The sequence below is a fragment of the Heterodontus francisci genome, chromosome 7 (genome assembly GCF_036365525.1).
Source record: "Heterodontus francisci isolate sHetFra1 chromosome 7, sHetFra1.hap1, whole genome shotgun sequence".
Lineage (NCBI taxonomy): Eukaryota > Metazoa > Chordata > Chondrichthyes > Heterodontiformes > Heterodontidae > Heterodontus > Heterodontus francisci.
The window spans coordinates 91,382,864-91,410,785 of NC_090377.1; the positions used below are offsets into that span (position 1 = coordinate 91,382,864).

A 27,922-nucleotide genomic window follows, 5' to 3' on the forward strand; every position below is an offset into this window, starting at 1 on the left:
TTTTGAAAGTTAAATTGCATTTGCTTCCACCACCCTTTCAAGCAGTGCATCCCAGATCATTATCCCATAACCCCTACAGGAATATATATGTACATGAATGTCAAGTGAGAATGCCATCATCTTCACCTGTGACAACTTTGCATAGTCTAGTGGTTTACTGATACAGTTAATATCCAGTCTCACGCATGAGAAATGCCCACTGGGGAATGGTACCCATTATGGCACCATTAAAGGGTACCAGAGGATCACTGGAACCATAGATGTCAGAAGTCACCACATTGATGAAAGAAGCATGGGCAAAACAACAAAATCACAACCACTACAAACAAAAACATAACTATTATTTATACCCTTACATATTGGTAATCTTTACTATTATTAAAATTGCCAGGGAAAGTTCAATGTATGCTATTCTATCCATTTCCATTGCAATACATAGTACAGAAGCTTTCAAGCTGGAGCAAAGCGAGTAGTGTTCTCCTGAAGAGGTTCTGCCCCATTTTACACTATGTTACGGACAGATGGGAAGTGTTGTGGGTAACTTCCACTTTTCACCTCTCAGTTGACCGCAGATAATGTTTTAAAAATAGTGTTTTAGTCCCTGAGTTATTTAAGGGTCAAATAAATAGACAAAAGACAGATTTTCTCATAGGTTAAAAAAGAAAGATAAATATTTATTTTTACACAATAACCAAAAAATATTTGTGACTTCACCTACTCACATATTCGCGCACAAGAAAAGGTAGAGAGTAGGGGGTGGCATGCAATTAGAGTCCAATGGTTGCAAAAGATTTTGTTGTTTTAAAAACCCTTTAGAAGCTTTTTGGGAGGAAATCTTTCAGTCGTGCAGGCCTGAAATGTTTGTTGTTTTGAAAAGGATGAATTGTCATAGGCTCCTTTTGTTTAAGCCTCAATCTGAAGTCGAAGGTGGAAATCCTGGTTCACTTTCGCAGATGGAGGAGTTGCAAAGGCACCTCATAATTTCTCTGCTGCTGTAGTTAAAAGATGTTGTCAGCAGGGCTCCTGCATAGCTGGAATTGTCTCACAGCTGTTCTGGCTGGAAAAGACCTTCTCTGGCTGTTCTGCCTCTCTCTTCAGCTACCTCTCTACCTTTTAATGTAAAAACTTGTCAAGTTTGGGTGTTGATCAGTTGACTAAGGGCTCTCTTCCTTGCATTGATTCATATAATGTTGCAGATATGGGAACCATTGTTATAGAGTCATAGAGAGTTACAGCACTGAAACAGGCCCTTCAGCCCACCGAGTCTGTGCCGACCATCAACCACCCATTTATACTAACCCTACATCAATCCCATATTCCCCACCACATCCCCATCTTCCCTTAATTCTCCTACCACCTACCTACACTAGGGGCAATTTACAATGGTCAATTTACCTCTCAACCTGCAAGTCTTTGGCTGTGGGAGGAAACCGGAGCATCCGGCGGAAACCCACACGGTCACAGGGAGAACTTGCAAACTCCGCACAGGCAGTACCCAGAACCGAACCCGGGTTTCTAGAGCTGTGAGGCTGCGGTGCTAACCATTGCGCCACTGTGCTGCCCATCATGTGTTACATGATGGCTTCTGAGTGTGGTCCATTCTGCTAAAGTAGTGCTAGTTCACATCTAATATTTTAGTCTTGGTTGCGGAGTCAATCTGTCTGAAAAAGTCTTTGTTAGCTCCATTCCTGCAGATTGGAGTTGTTAGCATGGAATGGGCTATTTTCCATTTCAATGTGTTTTCCCCAGAGCTAGTTCAGATGTGGATAATGGGTTCGGTCTTCAACAGACAAACATGTATATTGACAGTACAGGAGGCATCACCTGACCTCTACTCCATCTTGCCTGTAGCGCAAATGTGACCTTTTTTGTAGTTCAGTTCAACTGTTGACTTTTACTTCTTAATTCATCCAGTTCATTTAATCACTCTTCCCTTTGTGAGCATGACAACATCTTTAGTCATGAAATAATCCAGACTGTGCTGGATTGCTGGATAAACTGTGGACCCACAAGCAATGTTTTTAAACAGTTTTGTGGAGCTTAATCTAATGAAATTAAGCTGAATTTGACTGTCCCTTCTGAATCAAGCTGTTTTCTGAATGGTGTGTGATTGACCTGCTTTTACATTAGGTGTGTATCTATAAATTGGCACAAAGCCAGTGTCAGGGAGGTTAGGTTTTGTATCATATTTCCATATACGCAAACCTACAAAGCTTAGAAAAGCTGACAACCAGCATCAGAAAATTTGACACCTCTCCAAAAAGGCTGGCAACTCAAAAAGAAATGTTACCTGAAAAGCAACCCTGAATAAATTGAGGCCGAAGTGATAGAATAAGTTCATTCCTTTTCATTTTATTAGGTTTTAAGTTTTTTGGGAACACATTCCGCAATTCAATGTGTTTTTCTGTGTAAACTAAAACTCAAGGCCTCCTTGGCATTTCAAGACTTCAGCTGCAACTATAGCCAATATTTCAACAATCATATTTTGATTGGGGGGAGCACTAAATACATAAAAGTGCAATTTTTTCAGTAGTGGAATTTAAAATATTTGAAAGGGGAAGAATGCTATAGAGCATTCTCCCCCCAAAATGTAGATTTTTGCTGTCACTTTTTAGTGCATTTTCCAGCATTTTGAAATCTTCTGTGATTTTAGCATTTAAAAGATATAACAAGATATCAAACATATGTGTGTGTGTCTTTTGTTATTGGTCATGATTGACTTTTGATTTTATCGTTGTCAGATCCTAATGATCAGGTTGAAAATGCATGGGGGATAGGGGGTGGCATTGTTGTTTCAGTGCTGAGGTACACCCAGCTCAGATCGTCACTACTGACCCTGCCAAAAATCAGTGTTGAGGGGGGACTTCTGCTGTTTTAATGGGAATGGCGAGTGTCTAAACCATTACAGATGCATCCAAGGCACTTGCCACTGGAGAGAGGCCAGGATTGCAATTAAATTTGCCAGTACCAGAGGTGTGTCGTCCAGCTTTCCCACCCAGCCATGCCCCTAGAAAGAAGATTACAGCACCCCAGCGACCTGTGTTGTAAAGCACACTGCCACTAATCTTACAGCAGGTTCTGCTGAGAGCCATGGAGACAAGAACTGCCGCCAATGGGAGTCCCTGACTTCCCTTATGTTGCTACTCTTCTAAGGGGTATGAAGAGGCTCCTTCCCTTAACTAAACTGAATGAGATTCCCTTACTAGGTCAGATCTCAGCCTAAACATTAGCTCTTCCAGCACATTTCCATTGGAAATTTGGCAGGAAAGTGCTGCAAGGATAGTGATTTTCAGTTCTGCTGAGCATAACATGGCAGGCTTGTATGTACGCAGCTGCCTTAGAACAAGAGCAACAATTTGTATTTCTTCTTCTTCTTCTTCTTCTTCTTCGGCCTCCTTGTCTCGAGAGACAATGGGTAAGTGCCTGGAGGTGGTCAGTGGTTTGTGGAGCAGCGCCTGGAGTGGCTATAAAGGCCAATATTAGAGTGACAGACTCTTCCACAGATGCTGCAGAAAAAATTGTTTGTTGGGGCTGTTACACAGTTGGCTCTCCCCTTGCGCTTCTGTCTTTTTTCCTGCCAACTGCTAAGTCTCTTCGACTCACCACACTTTAGCCCCGCCTTTATGGCTGTCCGCCAGCTCTGGCGATCACTGGCAACTGACTCCCACGACTTGTGATCAATGTCACAGGACTTCATGTCGCGTTTGCAGACGTCTTTAAAGCGGAGACATGGACGGCCGGTGGGTCTGATACTAGTGGCGAGCTCGCTGTACAATGTGTCTTTGGGGATCCTACCATCTTCCATGCGGCTCACATGGCCAAGCCATCTCAAGCGCCGCTGACTCAGTAGTGTGTATAAGCTGGGGATGTTGGCCGCCTCGAGGACTTCTGTGTTGGAGATACGGTCCTGCCACCTGATGCCAAGTATTCTCTGGAGGCAGCGAAGATGGAATGAATTGAGACGTCACTCTTGGCTGACATACGTTGTCCAGGCGTCGCTGCCATAGAGCAAGGTACTGAGGACACAGGCTTGATACAGTCGGACTTTTGTGTTCCGTGTCAGTGCACCATTTTCCCATACCCTCTTGGCCAGTCTGGACATAGCAGAGGAAGCCTTTCCCATGTGCTTGTTGATTTCTGCATCCAGAGACAGGTTACAGGTTACAGGTGATAGTTGAGCCTAGGTAGGTGAACTCCTGAACCACTTCCAGAGCGTGGTCGCCGATATTGATGGATGGAGCATTTCTGACGTCTCGTCCCATGTTGTTCGTTTTCTTGAGGCTGATGGTTAGGCCAAATTCGTTGCAGGCAGCTGCAAACCTGTCGATGAGGCTCTGCAGGCACTCTTCAGTGTGAGATGTTAAAGCAGCATCGTCAGCAAAGAGGAGTTCCCTGATGATGACTTTCCGTACCTTGGTCTTCGCTCTTAGACGGGCAAGGTTGAACAACCTGCCCCCTGATCTTGTGTGGAGGAAAATTCCTTCTTCTGAAGACTTGAACGCATGTGAGAGCAGCAGGGAGAAGAAGATCCCGAACTGTGTAGATGCGAGAACACAGCCCTGTTTCACGCCACTCAGGATAGGAAAGGGGTCTGATGAGGCGCCGCTATGCTGAATTGTGCCTTTCATATTGTCATGGAATGAGGTGATGATACTTAGTAGCTTTAATTAATACTTTAATGTAGCAAAATGTCCCAAGGCATTTCACAGGAACATTATCAAACAAAATTTGACACTGAGCCACAAGGGGATATTATGATAGGGGACCAAAAGCTTGGAAAAAGAGGTAGGTTTTAAGGAATGTCTAAAAGGAGGAGAGAGAACGGTAGAGAGGAGAGACTTAGGGAGGGAATTCCAGAGCTTAGTGTTTAGGCAGCTGAAGGCAGGCCGCCAATGGTGCGATGAAAATCAGGGATGCGCAAGAGGCCAGAAATGGAGGTGTATAGATAGCACAGAGGGTTATGGGGCTGGGGGAAGTTACAGAGAAAAGGAGGGGAGAGGCGATGGAGGGATTTGAAAACAAACATATGAATTTTTAAATTCTTATAATCCACAGCTGAATAAAATAATACAAATACATACTTGTAACTTTGTAAAATTACAGAAAGCAATCAAGATAATAGGATTTTTAAATGCAAAACATTATGTAAAGCACATAAGAATTTGTGTTTCTATTGCATCCTCAAGTGCAGGCATAGTCTCATTGAACATTAAGTTAAGGAAGAAAATACATAACAATTAAATACATAAATTAATCATGGCAGAAGAGCACCAAGTAAACTTTGGAACTTTTTCAACAGTCAGTCTCCCATAACTAAATCCCCCCCTACCCTGCACCCCCGTCCCAGTTTACAAAAGCACTTTACTCCCTATCCTTTCACTATCTTCTCAAAAACTCTTGGTTCACACTGACGCACTTTGTCTGGCAGCTGCCTTCAGGTCCAAGTGATGTCACTCACTGATATTAGCAGTAGTAATGGGCAGTAATGGTGTGATTTGATGTTTGTAGTCTTATTTGCATAATTCTTTGACCTTCTGCTTGCCATGTGTGCACACCTAGTCAGATTTCTGGTGCATGCTTTGTGTCATTTGCTGCTTAGCTACTTTCAAGATGTCAACTCCTGCTGTTATAACTGGAGGTGAAAAACTAAAATAGAGACTAACAGGAAATGGAAGATTCAAAAATGTAAATGACTACGTGTAGCAATTAGCCTTAAATAAGCGAACTGTGATCATTCCTTTCTGACAAATGTTGATCATGAAGAACCTGCAATTGTTTTGCCTCTGGTCCCCCATTTATGCGGTTCCCGACCTCACTTCTGCTACAGGAAGGTGCTGAGCAGAGTCTGGGCAAGGGGAGTTGAATGTTGAAGGACAAAATACTCTGAGTAACTCCTTGAACCACTTACAGGACAGTGTCAATTGAGGCTGGGTGCCAGGTTTGTCTGCTTCCTCTCATCAGAAAAATGATGGTTGACGTGAAGAGGGGGAGAAATATAAATGAACAAAATGGTTGAGAGGAATGGGTGGATTCGAATACCCAGAACCAGTGTTTTGACTCCAGCCCAGCTGATGGGGCTGTTTGTTGTGTTCTGTTTCACAAGTAACGGGTACTACAGTGAATAGAAATAGATGACAAGCTACCATGTTAACATCACTATTGAACTAAAACACTATTATACCATGTTGTGTGAATTGCAGTAATGCCAGATTTCATTTCACCATCTGTTGTCATGCCTTTTACTGCAATTATCTCTGTAAATGTTAAATTGCTAGTGATTCATAAATGAACTGGGCATGACTGTACAGTAAAATTGTATGATATGGATTTCAGGTGCTCCAAAAACATTCCGTGGGATTGGAATGGCCTTTCTAGTGATTCTCCTAATTTTTGCCTTGATCCAATGGCTGGCAGTTGGTGATGAAGATGAAGGTATTTATCAACATCACATGTCATAGGAATTGTGCTAATCCTGACTAACTTTTCATTGAATTGCTATTAGATAATATATGTTTAAAACATATTTTGCCTTTAGTTCCCTTCCCCAGTTAAACTGAAAAGCAGGTGGCCTCCCTCCGGGTCTCTGCTAATGACTCCCTGTATACAGCTGCTCGGAGATGGTTTTACTTCCCTCTCCCTTCCTTCCCAATCCACTACCTTCTAGAGGTATGCAGGTAAAAACAACGGCCTGCAAGTTCCTGAGCCCCAGACTTCTGGCGGATGTGCAATGGTGTAAAATCCACTGCTCAACCTCACGTGAAGCCAGACACCAAATCAAATTCCAGAGATGAGGTTAATTGTGCAGTTGGTACAGGTCACTAGTGCTGGTGATGGTGCATCAGTGGCAGCTGTGCCAGCCTCAGCTGAACCACTTTTATAAAGCAGAAGTCCAAACGGTTGAAGAAAAGTCTTTTTTTGAAAAATCATTTTGGTTCCCACTGGAGCCACTCTGACTCGAGGAGATAATCTCCTCCAGGACAGATTATTGAATCTAATGAAGGTTTGGAACTCATGTTAACTCTCCACAGAGTTCTACTGAGGTTTTACAGGGTATGAAGGAAGGAATTTCTTCGGGAAGCCTGGGAACTCACTCTGGTATAGAGGAATAGGAAGAAATCGACCACAGCCCCCCCCAACCAGAATCTTAATGTCCAGTCCAAATCAGTGTAATCTTGGCAGAATCAGGATCTGATCCATATTCCGTTCCCCCCCCCAACCACTAACCACCCCCGCACCCCCCGCCCACCAGTCCCCAGACATAAATGAAACTTACATTCTCTCCAGACACAGGAATTTAGGACCTGATGTCTTTATACAGTATACTGCAGTTTAAAGAAAAACACTTCCAAATTGTACGAGGTCTATTTCTTAATTCAGAAGTATCATATTTGCAATGGTTAAAACTCTCATGTAGAATGGAGGCATTGGCGTGAACTATTAGGGTAAACACAAAAGCAAAGTACAGTGGTTGCCGGAAATATGAAAACAAAATGCTGGAACTACTTAGCAGGTCTGGCAGCATCTGTGCAGAGAGAAACAGAGTTAACGTTTCAGGTTGATGACCTTTCTTTCTTTTGTTCTAATGAAGGGTCATCGACCTGAAATGCCAGGCTGGATTTTCAAAAGCCCGTGAGGGCATGGTTGGTTGCGGGTGCGCTTTGAAAATTTCAGTCCCGAATGGTGCCTCCGGAACATGATCCGATTTTCAAAGGTTGGGGGAGGGGGGTTGGCCAGCAACCCACACACATCCAATTAACTGATTGTTGAGCTCATTTTGGAGCTTATTAACAGTCATTGGAGCAGCAGTTTTAGATTTTCAATCTGGAGGCACAGGGAAAATGGAGGGTCTGGGACATGTTAGGGAGCAGCTGTTGTGAACACTGCAGGAAGCCATGAGTGCTAATGATCAACAGTTGTGACAGACGGGAGATAAACTTACTCAGCTAGTGGCACAGAGTTGCCATCGTTGGTGCTGAGAGGCTTGTATTTGCGAACCGTGAGTGGTTGGACTCTTGAGAAGGATATGAGGCTGCTGGCATCACTTGGGCATCAGAGCTGGACAGAGGAAGCCCTGGTGAACCAACGAGCAGCAGCTGAGTGAGTTGAGATGGGAGCAGGCTACTCTGACATTGGACAGAGTAGCGAGGAGGATCTTCAGCAGATGCATCCTCCTGGTCAGGAGGAGGCCAGAGGAGCAGAGCGAGGTGCCACAAGGGGAAGAAGGTGCTACTCACAACATCTGGTGTACTGGCCAAAATCAGCTACCTGCATTGACAGAGCGCCAATGCCATAGGAGACTGCGCCTATCCAGGCAGATGGTCTTGGACATTTGCGCTCTGACCTCACGGCCCCATGACATTCCCCTACCTGCAGCCATCAAGGTCACTGTCGTCCTGAATTTTTATGCATCCGGGTCGTTCCAGGGATCAGCCATGGATCTGGGTGGCATCTTACAGTCGGCAGCTCATCACACCATCAGGCAGGTCACGCATGCCCTATTCCAGAGGGCAGAGGACTACATCCATTTTGAAATAGATGGGCCAGTGCAGGCATAGAGGGTGTTGGGCTTTGCCGCCATCGATAGATTCCCTCAGGTCCAGGGGGGTCATCAGTCATATCCAGTTGGCCGTCAAGGCACCGAGAAACCATCTTTGCTTAGCAGAAAATAGCTGAGTCTGTTCTTCATCCTCCAAGCAAGACTGCCCACAGCTGACTCTGCATCACTCTCCTCCTCCTGCTCACTCGTAAGGTACAGTTCACCCAGTGCTCCCTTCTAAGCTAGACTGAGGCCCATCTGAGCTGAGTGTGTCAAATTGGTGGAAGGTGCTGAGCAATGATGTGACAGTACTGCCTCAGGGACATCTTTCCCCACTGAGGAGACCTAAGCTGGGACATTCTGTTCCCCCTCTGCGACTGGAAACACAAGAAAGTGGTGATGGGAACTCGGGTTACTCAACAGGTGCCTTAGCACAACTAACCCAACGGATGACAGCGGTTTTATAGCCATAGTGCACATTGGACCATAGTGACCTCCATGCCCTTCACCTGTAGATGGAGCTATCAAATGATCCTGCTTTGGACGACCTCCCTTCTTACCATTGCCCATGGCTTGTTATGATGTAACCCTCACCATGTCCCGCGCTGCCTCCTCCATGGGGGAGCTTCGGCACACCACCACCATTCGGAGACATCTCTCTGGAATTATGTGCCCTCTTCTACAGGATGATGGAGACAGATTTATGGGAAGGCTGCCCTCCCTCACCCATTCCAGCATGACGTACATGAGATGTTGCGCTCCTCAGTGATGCCCCCTGCTCAGTTGCGGTCCGTGTGCGAGGGTTGCTGACCTCTCAGTGATGCAACTGGGCACTTGATCTGACAATGTTAAGGAGAGCTATGGGCAGTCAGTCTGCTCAGTTCATGTGTATGCTGGTTTATACAGAGTTAGCCGGGTGTCGCTTGCCACTCACCTTTCCAGACCCTATCAGATCATTGAAGTGCTTACTGCACTGCACCCACATCCTCCTTGTCACTCCCCGGCTGCTAACGTCTGTGGCCACCTCTATCTATGCCCTCTTGGTTTGTCTTGGAGGATTTCTTCTTCCAGCAAGAGGGAAGAGCACATCCCTCCTCTCGGAGACTGTGTCCACCAAGGCCTCCAAGGGAGGCATCTGAAAAGCCTACCCAGGCCAGCACTGGCTCTCAGAGCTCCCTGCTGCTGCATACCTTCTGGCAATGGCTGACTCAGGCATGCCTACTGTTTGCCTTTTAAAATCGCCCTAACTCCTGGCGCCTCTAATTGGGCACCAACTTGCCTTCGGGCCAATTAGGAGTTTTGCATATGAAAATCCCGTCACTGCTACAGCGTGGGTTCGAGACCTGGAAATGATCCAGCCATCAGGTTCCCAACCCCGGACTGAAAATAGAACACGTTAACTCTGATTCTCTCTCCACAGATGCTGTCGAACCTGCTGAGTATTTCCAGCACTTTCTGTTTTTATTATGGTGAACAGTTGGCAGGTGCCATTTGCAGAAGTGTAATTGTGGTTAATCTGCTGCTGAACCACCCACCACACACTACGGACTGGATTTCACCAAGCCCACGACATCAGGCTCCATGGCGGGGAGGGGCTGGAAGATGGTTGCAGCAGAGGCCTGCCATGGAGGCCGACATCAGGAGGCCCTGACCCGATCCTCCGTGGCGGCACCCTCCCTTCCGCCGCTGGACGACAGGACTTGGATTTAAATATTTAAATTAATGAGATGAATAAATTTAAATCAACTTACCTTGAACCTTCCGGCCCCACCGCGATCTTCAGCGCAGCGGCCTGCACTCCCATGCCTTCAATTCCCCATCTGTGGAAAGCCGGCGTGATACTGGTGGGGAGAGGGGAGGAGGTAAGATTTTTACTGCCGGTGGGGGTGGGGAGACGGGGTCAAGTAAGTGTAGGGGATGGTGGGAAGGGGTGAACTTTCAACTTTGTGCAGTCTGGGGTGAGGGGAAGGACAGAGTTCAAAGGTAAGTGTTTTGGGGGGGAAGGGCAACATTTTTATTGGGGGATTGGAAAGGGGTGTTACGATTTCATTTTGTAAATTTTAGAGGAATCCACTTTAAATATTCAAATCTGCTGGCAGGGCTGGCTGCCCTTTAAAAATGGCGCCAACACCTGCGCACAGGCAGCTGACACCATTGCCAGCGATGGACAGCCCGCCCCCTCCACGTGATTGGGGGGGGGGGGGGTGTTGGGCTGCCCTGGCTATTTAAATGAGCCGCTGTGTAGGCGATCGTGGCAGCTAGGTGCAGGCTGCCATTTTTTGAGCTAACAGCCGGGAGCGACGTCAGGCTCTTAAAATTCAGCTCACATGTACAGACTTCAGAACTACTAATAGGAGTTTTCATACACTTCACCAAATGGGTTTGCACTTGGCTTCAAAAATCATGCACTTAACCAGAGCAGTCAACGTGCATGTATGACCAGGACTGAGGATTTTGGAGAGAAGAGTTTAACTATTGCAAATGACATAGGGGGGAGTTTTATGCTGTCCTCCGTGGCAGTTTTGGAGGTGGGGAGAGCATAAAATTGGGTGGGATGGTGATGGGGGGAGGGGTTCCCGCCGCCAGAATTTAGTCCAGGGCGGGAAGCTGTTAGCAATGCAGCAGATGGCCCTGTTGCTGCATAGGAAGCATGGCACAAAATACCATGCGGGCTGCTTCCTGGCTCTGGTGGGGGGTGGGGGTGGTGGTTGCGGGGGGAGAGTGGGCTTGTTAAAGAGCACTTAGTGCTTGAACGAGGGACCTTGCAATGGGAAGGGGAGGGCCTACTGAGAGCCATCCCCCTGCCTTTGCTCCTGACTCCTCTCCCCACAACCACCAGCCTGCGAGACCACTCCCACCCTGACCCACATCTGAGGCCTGGGTCCAGCAGCACTCTGTGGCCTCTGGTAAGTGCACCTGCAGCAGCAGTCACAGTCTCTGCAATGGCGCTGCAGCTGCTAGCCTCTGTTGGCCAGCAGCTCTCCAAGGATTTCCGGCAACGGGGTCCTTGATTCTGTGGAAGGCCAGCCACTGTTCACTTAAGTGTCTGATTGGCACTAAATTCAGCAGGCCTTCTGGAGAAGAGGCGATGTGAGGATCTCAGCATCGCTTTTTTCACACATTGACACCCCTGCCGCCAGTGTAAAATTCCCCCCATAGAATCTATAGCACAGGAACAGGTCATTCGGTGCAACTGTTCTCTATGCCAGTGTATATACTCAGCCATGTCTTCTCCCCCTCAAATTACCTCTCCACTTTGTTCCTATATTCCTTCGTTCCCTTCTCCCTCATGTATGCTTCAAACCTCCCCTAAAATGCATCAATAAGATTTGCTTCAACCACTCCAGGTGTAACAAAATCCCTCCTAAATTCTTATCTTGATCGGTTATTGGCTCTCTTATATTTATCTTATACTGAAAGAATATTGTATTAAATTTAGTTATCTTACTTCACAGTTAGTGTATTTCCCCCTATGCGATGTTGCTCATAAGTGAAAAATTGAGTTTCTGCTCCATTTTATTGTATTCAGTAAATACAGTGTTAGATATTCTATTTTATACGATGGGAGTGTTCATACAGACTGTTAATTGTGTCTCCTTTTGACCATTTAGAAAAGATGCTGGCAGAACGGATTCCGGTTCCATCTAGCCCTGTTCCTATAGCAACCATTGATCTTGTACAACAACACTCAGCGAGTACGATGTCCCACGATGAAACCAAACTTCCTCTAAAAAAGACCAAGTACCAAGAGGAGCAGGAAGATGTTACGAAGCCAGCCTGGGCCATCAGTTCATCACCTTGGGTCACTATTGCATTTGCCTTTTATCAAATTATGGAGATGGTGAAGTTAGCGAAGACAAACGCAACTGTTGAGCACCAAGTGCTACAGGTTAATTGATACTTCTTTATTACAAATCTCACTCTATTCGTATATATGGCTATTCATAGGTCTTATGACTTTCTACTTTATATTTTGATGAGTTTGAGTCAGAGCATTGTATGAGATTCGCTGAGAGAAAAAGTACTTTGCAAAAATAGAAGTTTTTAGTCAGTAAACATTGGGTTTAGTTAGCAACAAGTAATACTTGAATTGTGACTGTTATTGTGGGGAGTTCAGTCACCCTCCCTTATTTCCACCCGTGCAGAAGTTCAATCACCCTCCCGTGGCCCCTTCTGGGAGTTCAATAACCCTCCCTTGTTCTGCTACCCGTGAGAGTTCGTTCTCCCTCTCCACGTGCAAGTGGTGACCAGGCGAGACTCAGGACTCAAGTTTCTTTGTTTGAGCACCAGTTTATTCAAGCATGCAGGGGAGCCACACGAATCAAGTTGAAACATGCAAGCTCTCCGAAACACAATGGTCATACATGTTTAAAGGATTATTTATCAGGCATACTTATCAGGCATGCTTGCCTTCATCGGTCGGGGCATAGAGTATAAAAATTGGCAAGTCATGCTGCAGCTGTACAGAACTTTAGTTAGGCCACACCTGGAATATTGCGTGCAATTCTGGTCGCCACACTACCAGAAGGACGTGGAGGCTTTGGAGAGGGTACAGAAGAGGTTTACCAGGATGTTGCCTGGTCTGGAGGGCATTAGCTATGAGGAGAGGTTGGATAAACTCGGATTGTTTTCACTGGAAGGACGGAGGTGGAGGGGCGACATGATAGAGGTTTACAAAGTTATGAGCGGCATGGACAGAGTGGATAGTCAGAAGCTTTTTCCCAGGGTGGAAGAGTCAGTTACTAGGGGACATAGGTTTAAGGTGAGAGGGGCAAAGTTTAGAGGGGATGTGCGAGGCAAGTTCTTTACACAGAGGGTGGTGAGTGCTTGGAACTTGTTGCCGGGGGAGGTGGTGGAAGCAGGTACCATAGAGACGTTTAAGAGGTATCTTGACAAATACATGAATAGGATGGGAATAGAGGGATACGGACCCCGGAAGTGCAGAAGGTTTTAGTTTAGGCAGGCATCAAGATTGGCGCAGGCTTGGAGGGCCGAATGGCCTGTTCCTGTGCTGTTCTTTGTTCTTTGTATTGTTTACATACACCAATCAGATTATGCAGAGTGATTTAAATGAACCAATCACAACTCGTACATCCCCACGCCACATTTAACTTTGTTTTAACATGATCATAATGAAGTAGTTAGAGGGGCCCATCGGTGGTCAGCCTGACAGCCTATCTGAGGGGCTGCACGTACATACTGATAAAAAGACTCCAATTAGAGACTAACATACACACATCTGCTGAGCACCAGTTTGTTATCAGAAAGCCACACCTCCCTGCTGCTTGTACAATTCTGTCTGTCTCAGCAATTTCATGTATCCAAGCTTTCAAAGCTTGTTCTTTGCTTCATGTATCCTTTTAGCTTATTTTTTTTCACTGTCCTCATAAAATATTATGCCAGAAGGTAGCAGGTATCATTAGCTGCATCCTCAGTACTTCCTCCAAACTTCATTCACCCATTTCTACTTAGTGAAGGCAGCTGAAGGTATGCTCGATGATGATGCTCCCACTGATATAGAAAGAAAATAAACTGCGGCCTGCTTCAAACTGGGCACATGGCTTTATGTTATATTAAAAGCTAATCTAATGGTGACCATGAAACTACTGTCAATTATTGTAAAAAACCCATCTGGTTCACCAATGTCCTTTAAGGAAGGAAATCTGCTGTCATTATCTGGTCTGACCTACATGTGAATCCAGATGCACAGCAATGTGGTTGATTCTTAAAATGCCCTAACATACAACTCAGTTCAAGGGCAATTAGGGATGGGCAATAAGTGCAGGCCTAAACAGCAGTGCCCACATCCCACAAAAAAAATTAAAAATGTACTTCTGTATCACATCTTAACTACTGCATGTAGACATTGCCATTTCTACAGTTTATTAGGTTGAACCCCAAGATAAAAAGCTTTACACTAGTAAATCTATAAATGTACTTGTGTATCTCATGGATCTATGTGCTTTAGGTTTTCAAACTTTGGTTGTGTCATGCACTTTGTTTAGATGGGATGGTGGAGGGATGTGGGTGGGGGCGGGGGCAAGGATTCTAAAGAGTGAGCATCATTACAATTACAAAAGGATTCTGTCAGCAATTTAGATTATTTATTTGAAGTTATGTTCCTCACATTTGGTAAAATTAGACTCAAACATCATGGGGACCAAAAGGAATCACTCCTCAAAACAGTTGGGATTTGATTTTACTTCACAGTAGAAACGTTAATATGTCATCCTAGGCTTCCCGCCTCCAGCTGCTGAATTTTGATGAATCTGGGTCAGGTGGATGTGGAAAGCAACCCAGCCAGCAACATACTCCCCTGTGCCCTCATCTCTTTGCCTTTTTCCACCAGTTGGTTTTGTTGGGCACAACTGTGCCCAGACATGTGTCAGTGGGTTTATGGTACATACATAGAATCATAGAAAGTTGAAGGCACAGAAAGAGGCCACTTGGCCCATTGTGTCTGTGCCAGCCAAAAAACGATTCACCTATTTAATCCCACCTTCCAGCATTTAGTCCGTAGCCCTGCAGATTACGGCACTTGAGGTGCATATCCAGACTCCTTTTGAATGAATTGAGAGTCTCTGCCTCAACTACCCTTTCAGGCTCTGAGTTCCAGACCATCACCACCCTCTGGGTGAAAAAGTTCTTCCTCATCTGCCCTCTAATTTTTCTACCAATCACTTTAAATCTATGCGCCCTTGTCACTGAACTCTCTGCTAGGTGAATAGCCTCTTCACCTCCACTCTATCCAGGCCCCTCAAAATTTTGTACATTTCAATCAGATCTGCCCTCAGTATTCTCTCAAGAACAACAACCCGAGCCTATCCAATCTTTCCTCATAGCTGTATTTTCCAGTCCTGGCAACATCCTCATAAATCTCCTCTGTACCCTCTCTAGTCCAATTACATCCTTTCTGTAATGAGGTGACCAGAACTGCGCACAATACTCAAGTTGTGGCCTGACCAACGAGTTATACAGTTCCAGCATAACCTCCCTGCTCTTGTATACAATACCTCAGCTAATAAAGGAAAGGATTCCATATGCCGCCTTAACCACCTTATCGACCTGTCCTGCTCCCTTCAGGGATCTGTGGACATTCACTCCTAGGTCCCTTACTTCCTCTACACTTTTCAGTATTTTCCCATTAATCGTGTATTCCTTTAACTTTGTTTAACCTCCCCAAATGCATCACCTCACACTTCTCCAAGTTGAATTCCATTTGCCACTTTTCTGCCCATCTGACCAGATCATCAATATCTTCCTGCAGCCTACAGCTATCCTCCTCGCTATCTACCACACGGCCAATCTTTGTGTCATCCGCAAACTTCTTGATCGCGCCCCCTACATTTACGTCCAAATCGTTAATATACACCACAAAGAGCAGGGGACCCAGTACTGAGCCCTGCGGAACGCCACTGGAAACAGCCCTCCAGTCACTAATTACCCTTTGTTTCCTGCCACTGAGCCAATTTTGTATCCACCTTGCTGCATTTCCCTGGATCCCATGGGATTTTATTTTTTTAACCAGTCTACCATGTGGGATCTTGTCAAAAGCCTTGCTAAAATCCATGTAGGCCACATCAACTGCACTACCCTCATCTATCTTCCTTGTTACTTCTTCAAAAAATTGGATTAAGTTGGTCAAACAAGATCTTCCCTGAACAAATCCATGCTGACTATCCTTGATTAACCTGCTAATACATGCTAATTAGGCTCTGGCACAAGCAGTCAGAGGCCACTGGATGGTGTGCTAGTTTGAGGAGTAACTGTGCAAGTATTCCCAAAACTTGAGTGAAATTAAAAACTCTTAGGCGATTATAAACCAGGCAGCTAGTTGGCACCCTCTCTTTCCCAATGTGGCTGGCCCCCGAGGCCTTCAGCAGTGAATCTCGGTCCCAAACTGCTGGCAATCCCTGACAAGCCAGGAACCCACCTCCTGTATGTAAATGACCCTTGGGATGATAACAACATTCCATCAGCAATGTGACCCAACTATGAAGTCCTCAGGTCTAACATAGAATTAGCTTCTGAAATTGCTTTATGACTGGAATTATGCCCACAGAATTTTTCATAAGTGTGCGGAATGCAGCTTTAAATTCTACTAACAGAGTTAGGTGTTAAAAATACAAATATAATGGTCTGGTAAAAAGGACAAGATAAGGAATAATCACAAGGGAAAAATGCAGCAAAAACTGTAATATGCATGTGAACCATTTTTAATGACACGTGTTATGTATGGAGAAAATGCGTTTTGGGAAATTTAAAAGATTATAACAAATCCAGAAGAGATTTTACATTTTGTGGCAATGTAAAATTCCTCTCACCCCTTCTGCAGATGTGACTGGGGAGTGTCTTTAAAATTCTCGCCTGAATTCCTTGATAATCTTGCATGGGAGTAGTCGTAATAACTCATCATTTAATTACAGAGCCAACTGAAACATTTTCTCCATGACTCACTACAAAGCCAAAAATTATAACGATAGACATTCAACCACTATGTGGCAACATAGCCCTCATACTACATTCAGTTCCACAGTAGTGGAGCAGGACATAACTGTCGCAGAACTGCCATTTCGCTCCTAAATCTTGTAGCCATTGTGAGAGACTTTCCCAAGAGGGAGATATTCAACTGGAATGATACAAATGTCATATTGCAGAGGGGCGTGATAATTTTTTAGACCAATCAGGGATATCAAACACTAGTTATGCCAACATTTTAAAAATTATAATAATTAATCCTATTAACTCTGGAAAAAGTCCTTAATAAATAAGTTCTCTTCCATTTATCTGTATTTAGAAATTATCAGCTATACTTGAAATGTGTGTTTTTATGTTCACTGTAGCAAGACAACGATTGTTCAGTATCCCCAGATGCTTGTCCTCCACAGCATGAAGAATCATCCACTCCCAGCAAACAAGAAAAGGCAGACGTTCCCATCAATACCTCTGATCTGGATGAGAAGATCAGGATAAACCCCACACAAGCCACTGAGAATGGATTTAACCAGTCAGAGTTGCCTCGGAACTTAATACCCCTGCCAGGAAATGGAAACCAGAATGCCGATCCAGCCTCGCCTCAGCAAACCAGCACCACTCAACCAAGTCAGAAAGACATCTCTTGATGGTCAAATTTAAAGATTACGAAGCACTTGAAAGTGTTGAAAAAATGTATTCATAATTTTCCATGATGGACTTTTAAAAAAAAATATAAGCACAGGAAAGTTTTCGAATAGTTCCACAATATGCCCACATCATCAATGACACTAATGGCTAATAGTGTATATTTCAGAAATTATAAGGTTCTACAGCACTTTAGAGCATCAAAAGAAGAATTTAAGTGCCTATTCATATATAAATGTCTGTCCATCCAAAACACAATTTGCATCAATTCTTAAAACCACACATTGATAGTGTTAAAAAGTAGCTAAATTGATTAAGTGTTAGCATAGTACTTTCAAACTTAGGTGACATTACAATGCACCAAAATGCAACCAGGTAACAAGTCACGAGTGAACTAAATGAATTACTTGTTGTATTGGATTTGGATTTAGATTTAGATTATCAGGCAGAATTACCACAGATGTCTGTTGTGTTTCTCAAAATTAGCCTGGAGTATCTTTTGAGCAACACATCACCAGAATAAAAGCAAAATACTGCAGTTGCTGGAAATCTGAAATAAAAACAGAAAGTGCTGGAAATACTCAACAGGTCAGGCAGCATCTTTGGCGAGAAGCAGAGTTAATGTTTCAGTTCTGATGAAAGGTCACAGACCTGAAACGTTAACTCTGCTTCTCTCTCCACAGATGCTGCCAGACCTGATATTTTCAGCATTCTCCGTTTTTATTTATCATAAGACATCACAAGAGTTGTTCAACTTGAGAGAAGACAGCTTCCTACAGTGTTGTTATAGGTAGGATACATGTTCTGACATGAATGATGAAGGTAAAAACTAAATAAGAAAGCTCAACTTTGGGTTAGTGGTGTTCTGATATTCAACAAGTAGCCAATATGTATACAGAGATTCCAGCACTGGTCTAGTTTTCATTTAAAATATGTAATTTATTACTTCTAAATTTCTTCTGCTAACTCTAGATGCACAGTTCCCAATTTCCTGTGTTTAAAGAATATTGTGAGGCAAGTTTCCTCCTACCTCCAGTGACGAGCTTGGTTTTGGGGTTTTCTCGGGCAATTAATGAACAGCTCATATTGCATTTCAGTATAGATATTTGCATTTTTGAAAGGTTATCAATAGGGTGCATGAAAGGCAGCTTATTTTAGCTTTTATTTAAATGGTTTTAGCAAACTGGCTGAAACGGAACCATCAAAGCGAAGCTACCTCTCTCACCCTAGAAAACAAACTAGAGTAATTTACAAGTCAGGCAATACATCAGACTCACTTATGTTTGGGGAAGGGAAAGAAAAAAAAAGCTTATCTACTCAAACTGTCTACAAGATTATTTATTCACACACCCCCATGAATACTAAGCTTTCAAATTTGCAAATCATCTTTGCTTAAATGCAAACTTAAATTTGTCACTAAATGTCTTGATGTATACTTTTACAGTAAACATTCAACAATATTTTGTGTATTGCTGAAGGAGGACAGGCTATTTTTTTTTAAATCTGCAAAAACATAACTATGGATTTATGCATATAATGCTCTTTAATCATTTAAAAAAGCTATTTAAAGTATTTTATTGCTGATTCTGCCTGACAAAATTGCATGCAGAATTTGAATCGTAAGCGTTCTATTGAAGGTTTCTATTTTGAAATAAATGAGGCACCTGAAAATGAACTGTACAGTTAATCCTTGTTTTTAAACTGAGTGATTAGCAGCCTCCTATTAATGGAGCAACAGATTAACAGCCAAACAGCCTGGTTTTGGGGATGCGGCTGGGGGTAACTCCAGCAGCTCTTACTCATTTCTTGATGGATGGCAATCAAGCACCCCAAGAAGCCTCTCGCTGGGGCATTAGTGGCAGTTGTGGGAAGCCTAAAGGATAACTTTTAAAAATTACAAGGTTAATTTTTAAGTTTTACGATCACATCCTCCTGGTACCATCTGAATCTCCTTCTGGTCAATAATGGACCTCAAAGTAAAAATAATTTCACCCCTGTCAGTCATTATGAATTTGCAACAATGAGGATTGACCCATTTTTGTTCAGGTGCAGGGTGCTTCATTTGTGCTGTCTGTACAATAGTTAGTGTCTTTAATACATTACAAATACCCTGTATGTACAAAATATATTGATTTTGTAGTGGGCTGTTGGGTGTTGAGATTTTTAGATTGTTTCAGTATGTAAACTATGTTACTGAATTGTAGTTATGTCAATGCTGAAAGAACTGCTTATATGTTAAACTGATGACAAATTTTATTAATAAAATGTTATACAAAAATTGATTTTTGATTGCATTTTACAAAGCAATTCAAAATGAACTTATCATTTTAACTAAAAATACATGTATTACAAAGAATTAAAAAAACAAATTGTTCTGAAGTCTTAGAGTCACAGAGAGATACAGCACCAAAATAGGCCCTTCGGCTCACTGAGTCGACACCGACCATCAACCACCCATTTATACTAATCCTACATTAATCCCTTAGCCTTGGCCTCTCCCGAGACGCCGAACCCCGAAGGTGGTTATGTGTCACCTTTGGCATGTTTCCGGCAGTTCCTGCAGCCATACCGATGCCAAATGTCGTGCTCTGCACTCCTTTGGACCCTACCAGGAAGGCAGAGAGGGGGTTTTTGACGCTTGGGCAACTCACAACCTCCATACATTCGCCCAGGCATGCACCATGGAGAGGTCACTCCATAGGTCGCCTCACAGCGACCAAATCAACACAGAAGGCAGCAGTTACGGGTTATAAGTCCAGCTCAATTGGCGAAGAGATTGGGCGCCACAGGTTGCCTTTGTCAGTGGGAGATATCATCGCATCTCACTGGACAGCTACTGCCCGCCTCAAACCGGGCAGCCCCCGGTCAGTAAGGTTCTGTCCCGCTACAGTCCACCTGCTTCAATGGGTGCTTGGAGCTCAGGGTCATTGCCCGACAAGTGGACTGTAACACCGCACCAAACAGCACGACCAAAAAAGGAAAGAAGGTACCAGCCCTTCGTTTTGCAAGCTGGAACGTCAGTACTATGTATCCTGGCCTGTCGGAAGACCTTACACAAATCAACGAATCTCGGAAGACCGCCATCATCAACAACGAGCTCAATAGACTCAATGTGGACATTGCAGCACTTCAGGAGACACGCCTCCCTGCGAGCGGACCTCTAAGAGAGCAAGACTACACCTTCTTCTGGCAGGATAGGGATCCTGAAGAACCAAGACAGCACGGAGTGGGCTTCGCCATCAGAAACTCTTTGCTCAGCATGATAGAGCCACCCTCAAATGGCTCGGAACGCATACTGTCCATCCGACTGTTCACCGCCTCTGGTCTAGTACACCTACTCAGCATCTATGCTCCAACACTCTGCTCCCCACCTGAAGCTAAAGACCAGTTCTACGAGGAACTCCATAATATCATTAGTAGCATCCCCAACACCGAACACCTATTCCTGCTGGGGGACTTGAATGCCAGGGTTGGGGCCGACCATGACTCATGGCTCTCCTGCCTTGGGCGCTTTGTCATTGGAAGGATGAATGAGAATGGACTGAAACTGCTTGAGTTATGTACCTATCATAACCTCTGCATCACCAACTCGTTCTTTCACACTAAACCCTGTCACCAGGTTTCTTGGAGGCACCCCTAGATCACATCGTTGGCACCAGCTGGGCCTCATTGTCACAAGGCGAGCCTCTTTAAACAGCATTCAAATCACACGCAGCTTCCACAGTGCGGACTGCGACACCGACCACTCCCTGGTGTGCAGCAAGGTTAGCCTCAATCCAAAGAAGCTGCATCACTCCAAGCAGAAGGGCCGCCCGCACATCAACACTAGTAGAATTTCTCATCCACAGCTGGTACGTAAGTTTCTAAATTCACTTGAAAAAGCCTTTCAAAACACTCCCACAGGGGATGCAGGGACCAAGTGGGTCCACATCAGAGACGGCATCTATGACTCAGCAATGACCACCTATGGCAATCGTGTGAAGCGGAATGCAGACTGGTTTCAATCTCACATTGAAGAGCTGGAACCTGTCATAGCCGCTAAGTGCATCGCACTGCTGAACTACAAGAAAGCCCCCAGCGAGTTAACATCCGCAGCACTTAAAGCTGCCAGAAGCGCGGCACAAAGAACAACCAGGCGCTGCGCGAATGACTACTGGCAACACCTATGCAGTCATATTCAGCTGGCCTCTGACACAGGAAATATCAGAGGAATGTAAGATGGCATTAAGAGAGCTTTTGGGCCAACCATCAAGAAGATTGCCCCCCCTCAAATCTAAATCAGGGGACACAATCACTGACCAATGCACGCAAATGGACCGCTGGGTGGAACACTACCTAGAACTGTACTCCAGAGAGAATGTTGTCACTGAGACCGCCCTCAATGCAGCCCTATCTCTGCCAGTCATGGATGAGCTGGACGGACAGCCAACAAAATCGGAACTCAGTGATGCCATTGATTCTCTAGCCAGCGGAAAAGCCCCTGGGAAGGACGGCATTACCCCTGAAATCATCAAGAGTGCCAAGCCTGCTATACTTTCAGCACTGTACGAACTGCTTTGCCTGTGCTGGGACGAGGGTGCAGTACCACAGGGCATGTGCGATGCCAATATCATCACCCTCTATAAGAACAAGGGTGACCGCGGTGACTGCAACAACTACCGTGGAATCTCCCTGCTCAGCATAGTGGGGAAAGTCTTCGCTCGTGTCGCCTTAAACAGGCTCCAGAAGCTGGCTGAGCGTGTCTATCCTGAGGCACAGTGTGGCTTTTGAGCAAAGAGATCCACCATTGACATGCTGTTCTCCCTTCGCCAGCTACAGGAGAAATGCCGTGCACAACAGATGCCCCTCTACATTGCTTTCATTGATCTCACCAAAGCCTTTGACCTCGTCAGCAGACATGGTCTCTTCAGACTACTAGAAAAGATTGGATGCCCACCAAAGCTACTAAGTATTATCCTCATTCCATGACAATATGAAAGGCACAATTCAGCATAGCGGCGCTTCATCAGACCCCTTTCCAATCCTGAGTGGTGTGAAACAGGGCTGTGTTCTCGCACCTACACTTTTTGGGATTTTCTTCTCCCTGCTGCTATCACATGCGTTCAAGTCTTCAGAAGAAGGAATTTTCCTCCACACAAGATCAGGTGGCAGGTTGTTCAACCTTGCCCGTCTAAAAGCGAAGACCAAAGTACGGAAAGTCCTCATCAGGGAACTCCTCTTTGCTGACGATGCTGCATTAACATCTCACACTGAAGAGTGCCTGCAGAGACTCATTGACAGGTTTGCGGCTGCCTGCACCGAATTTGGCCGAAACATCAGCCTCAAGAAAACGAACATCATGGGACAGGACGTCAGAAATGCCCCATCCATCAATATCGACAACCACACTCTGGAAGTGGTTCAAGAGTTCACCTACCTTGGCTCAACTATCACCAGTAACCTGTCTCTCGATGCAGAATTAAACAAACGCATGGGAAAGGCTTCCTCTGCTATGTCCAGACTGGCCAAGAGAGGGTGGGAAAATGGCGCACTGACACAGAACACAAAAATCCAAGTGTATCAAGCCTGTGTCCTCAGTACCCTGCTCTACGGCAGCGAGGCCTGGACAACGCATGTCAGCCATGAGCGACGTCTCAATTCATTCCATCTTCGCTGCCTCCGGAGAATCCTTGGCATCAGGTGGCAGGACCGTATCTCCAACACAGAAATCCTCGAGGCGGCCAACATCCCCAGCATATACACCCTACTAAGCCAGTGGCGCCTGAGATGGCTTGGCCATGTGAGCCGCATGGAAGATGGCAGGATCCCCAAGGACACATTGTACAGCGAGCTCGTCGCTGGTACCAGACCCACCGGCCGTCCATGTCTCCGCTTTAAAGACGTCTGCAAACGCGACATGAGGTCCTGTGACATTGATCACAAGTCGTGTGAGTCAGTTGCCAGTGATCGTCAGAGCTGGCGGGCAGCCATAAAGGCGGGGCTAAAGCGTGGCGAGTCAAAGAGACTTAGCAGTTGGCAGGAAAAAAGACAGAAGTGCAAGGAGAGAGCCAACTGTGTAACAGCCCCGACAACCAATTTTATCTGCAGCACCTGTGGAAGAGTCTATCACTCTAGAATTGGTCTTTATAGCCACTCCAGGCTACAAACCACTGACCACCTCCAGGCGCTTACCCATTGTTTCTCGAGAAAAGGGGGCCAAAGACGACATGAATCCGATTTTCCCTCTCACAACCCCACTTTTCCTCAATTCTCCTACCACCTACCTACACTAGGGGCAATTTTTACAATGGCCAATTTACCTATCAACCTGCAAGTCTTTAGCATGTGGGAGGAAACTGGAGCACCCGAAGGAAACCCACGCTGTCACAGGGAGAACTTGCAAACTCCGCACAGGCAGTACCCAGAACCGAACCCGGGTCACTGGAGCTGTGAGGCTGCGGTGCTAACCACTGCGCCACTGTGCCCTTAGTGAAAGTAAAAACCCAAACCAATCACATTATATCAGGATGAAACTAATTTAAAATAGTGAATCTTTACACCAAGACAAGCAGGGAAAAGACAGGGGATTAACTCTTAAAATGAAACCATTAAGTTTGCATTTATAAATACTTGTATTTTAAAAATCTTTTGAGTTGTTCTGTCCATTGAAATCAATGGGAAGTGCTGTAATGGTAGTACCCATTTTGGTCCCTCCACAGGAGGGAACTGTTATCTCAAACTTGTAACTAGAATCCCTGCTCTTCTTGCTCACTCCAGAGATGGTGCTGTACCCCTTCTTAGCCAGTTACTACGAACACAAACTGCCATTTCATCTGACTACCATGAGCAGTGCTATGGAACAATATTCACCAGTACATTAAATCATATTTTGGTTAATAGGAATAATGAATTCATGCATGGAAAACAGTTGATATTAACAGAGCAAGTTTTGTCATTAAAATTGTGATTTTTTTTTAAACATAAACTTTGTTCTCTAACAGCCTCACATAAATTAAACCCGTATAATCATTATTATACATTCCTCAAAGTCAAGTATTTATGAAGAGATTAGCACAATTAATAATAAATTCTTCTCACAAGTGATGGCAATAATATTTTCAGTTGAGCTAACATCACTAGATTGACCAGCTTTACTCTTAGTTTGAAACAAGAAGAAAAAGTAGTCCCACTTTTGAAATAAATAATATACCATTTGGGAGTGGAATCCTGATTTGGATTTCACTTGTAAGAAAAACTAAGGAAAGGAGGAAGACAGAGGACTGAAATCTAAGCTCAAAATAGGTTTGAAGGAATTCAACAATGAGTAAAATATTAGTTTTCTCGCCCCCCCATAAGTATAAACTCTACCTACGAAATGAATAATCGGGTTTCAAATCTTAATATTTATATTTAACATTTTCAGGAATGGAATCTTGCACTTTTAATTCAAAAGACGAAAACTGAGGTAAAAGCAGGTGAACTTCCCCAAGAAAAAATAAAATGGGTAAGTTGTCAGCAGGGCACCTACTCTAAAACTGATTGTAATTTGAATTTCGACTTCACGTTAGAGTTTAAATTGATATTTTGAGCAGTATTTACTCAAGGAAGTTCCAGGTGAGATGCCAGTTTCCTTTTGTGCATGTAACTTCATTCCTTTGAATGAAGAATGCCTTATTGAAAGGTACAAGATTAATTTTTTGTTCATTTCACCAAATATTCTTCACAACAGAAAGCACTTTTAAGACTCCCCACTCTGCCCCACCCCACAAAAAAAATTAAACAATACTTAAATTCACACAATCACAAAATGGCTTTGTATCCGTAATTCCCCACTGCAGGCTTCTATCAACAAGGCATGGTACTTGTCCACAGGGAGAGAATCAAACATTGGAAGACAAGTTACCATTGCCTACATAAAGAACATTTAAATAATGTAATCCCGATTTAATTTTCAGTTAATTCAGTAGAATGTTACTTTCAACCTGTAAAGCACTCAGTATAATTTTATTTAGAGCACTGCGACCTAAAACGTGTTCTGTCCCAGATTGTTTTTATTTGAAGATCCATAGGAAGAACAGACCTTTTTTTTTAAACTGGAGTTGGGTGTAGAATAAAACAAAACAACATAGTACTGCTCAATTGAAATCAATTTTGTTAAAATGTGCATACTGAAGTCAGTTACATAATTAATGTTTAAATACCATCATTTTGTCACATATTTGTCTAATCTCCTCTGCTTTCACAATTTAAAAAAATGTTTATCCTGGACAAGGAAACAATGTTTATATTGCAATGTTGTGTTCCCCTTAAATCAAATATCGCAATTAACCTAACCTGCAGTTTCCACCTCAATATCACACTACTGGCTTTCTGTATTTGTCATGCGCAGCAGCTTGTTACACAACTGAGGACAGGACGGTTGGAACTGCTGATTACAACCAACCTATCAATGCAGTCCTGCAATTAACTGATTGGTTGTTGGCAGCAAGAACAAAATACCTAGGCTGGGATTTAATGCAGAGGCAATGGCCCGACCCACTGGCTGGAAAGTCAGGTCTATGCCTGCCTCTGCTAGCCCTGGAAACCATAATCTGATTTTATGGTCGACAGGCAATTAGTTGCCTGAGGTCAGAGCTTCCATCCCCCCCACCCCCACCCCCTGATGCAGGATGTCCCATTTTTAGAGCTGTTGGCCAGAGAGTGACTCCACCCAGCCAGCGATGGAGGCCCAGAGTTCAGGTCCGTGAGGTGGGTTCACAAAGGCAAGTCAGGCAGGCACTGGCAAGTGCGGGGAGGTGAGGGTGGGTGGTGATCGTGAGGCCAGGGGGTGGTGGGAGAGATCAAGCTGGGTGGCCCTTGCCACTGGCCCAAAAAGGAGGAATCCCCCTATCACACCCTCCCTCCACCCCGAGCCTGCAGTCAGGCTGCCAGGTATAGCCAGTGTTGCCTCTTTATGTGGCATGGGAACCCTCTGCTGCTGGTAAAATACCAGCGGAAACAAGTGGCTCTTAATTAGTCACTTAAGGACCTCAAGTGGCGCTAGGGTGGGCAGGATGCCCAATACCTTTACTGCTGCTGGTAAAATACCAACAGAGGTGGGTAGGCGACAGGCACAATGCCACCTGCCATCTCACCCAATTTTACACCCTCACTCACCTGCCAGCCTGCTCGGGGGGGTGGTGCAGGAGGGATGATCACATTCTGGCCCTAGCTTTCCTCGTTTCCTCATCTTCCATCTCAAAGACAGAAGTTCTCACTAAAGGGAAGCACACTAACTAGACACAGTAAAGAGAAAAATACAATCTCTGGGACCTGTTTCTGCAGCCATCCATTTCAAAAATTCTTTTCTGTGTGCTTGTGGTGCAGATGGCCTCATTGTCTCAGCTTCAACCAAAAGTCTTTCATAGATAATTAAACTAACTTGTTTACATCAAATAATGAATTGGAATTATGTGTAGTCGAAGACTAGTTAAACTGGCCCGAATCAGATTTTCCAAGATGTCAGAATTCATTTACTCGCTTTTAGCAAACCATCTAAAGAATAATTCCACTGCTCTTCAACATACCTGGAGAGATCCAGGTTTTCAACTTCTGTAGCTACTTTGATCTTGATAGATCACAGATCCATAGATCACAATAAACTATTTCATAAGTAATAGAACAAAAATTACAGGCACTTGTGCATTCAAAAATTGCTAAACCTGACCAGGGCTAGAATTTTTGTTCTGCTAATTACTAGCCCAGCCGCGAACAAAAAAAATTACTGATTAGGACTATAATCATTTAGTGCAAACTTTCTTTTCAAAAGTACAAATTCAATGAGTTTTATGTATTCATTGAGCAACACAATTCACTGGTGTCTTGATCTTTTTTGCGCATCCACTTGCAAGATTATCAGGGTCAGCGATATTTCTAACACTGCTGCTGGTTGCATTTGTTAATTCCTGCTCGTAGTACAGCTCAGAATATGTAGTGAGACGCGAGTGAAGCAAGATTAATTCACTATCACATCAACTTCATGTTCTTGATCTGTAGCCATCACTTCCCCATTCTCCAAGACTAAATCATTATTCTCCTCTGTGGCAAAGAGTTGTGATTCCAAAAATGAGCCTCCAATTCCATACTGTTGCTCATGGTTCTGCACTTCCTCAAGTGTAAGATGATAAGCTCCTAGGATGAAGTCTGCAAGTCTGCAAATTAGAATGAGAAAATGAACAGAGTTACGCATTGACCTAGCAGATCCAACATCAGAATACTACATTTTTGAAACAGAGGGCTGTGAATTTG

General features: G+C 44.3%; 2 protein-coding genes across 4 annotated transcripts in view; one reads left to right on the plus strand and one right to left on the minus strand.

The window, feature by feature from the left end:
* Positions 1–19,898, plus strand: part of mfsd6b (major facilitator superfamily domain containing 6b) — a 96,824-nt gene extending 76,926 nt beyond the window's left edge. For both annotated transcript variants that reach the window (XM_068035641.1, XM_068035640.1), the window contains exons 5-7: positions 6,334–6,432; positions 12,148–12,425; positions 17,380–19,898. In XM_068035641.1, the coding sequence (XP_067891742.1) occupies positions 6,334–6,432; positions 12,148–12,425; positions 17,380–17,658 (656 nt within the window). In that variant the 3' untranslated portion in view covers positions 17,659–19,898. The remainder of the gene's footprint in view (positions 1–6,333; positions 6,433–12,147; positions 12,426–17,379) is intronic.
* Positions 19,899–20,006: 108 nt separating this feature from the next.
* The window catches only part of nemp2 (nuclear envelope integral membrane protein 2), a 69,698-nt gene continuing 61,782 nt past the window's right edge, over positions 20,007–27,922 (minus strand). For both annotated transcript variants that reach the window (XM_068035642.1, XM_068035643.1), the window contains exon 9: positions 20,007–27,825. In XM_068035642.1, coding sequence (XP_067891743.1) covers positions 27,630–27,825 — 196 coding nt within the window. In that variant the 3' untranslated portion in view covers positions 20,007–27,629. The remainder of the gene's footprint in view (positions 27,826–27,922) is intronic.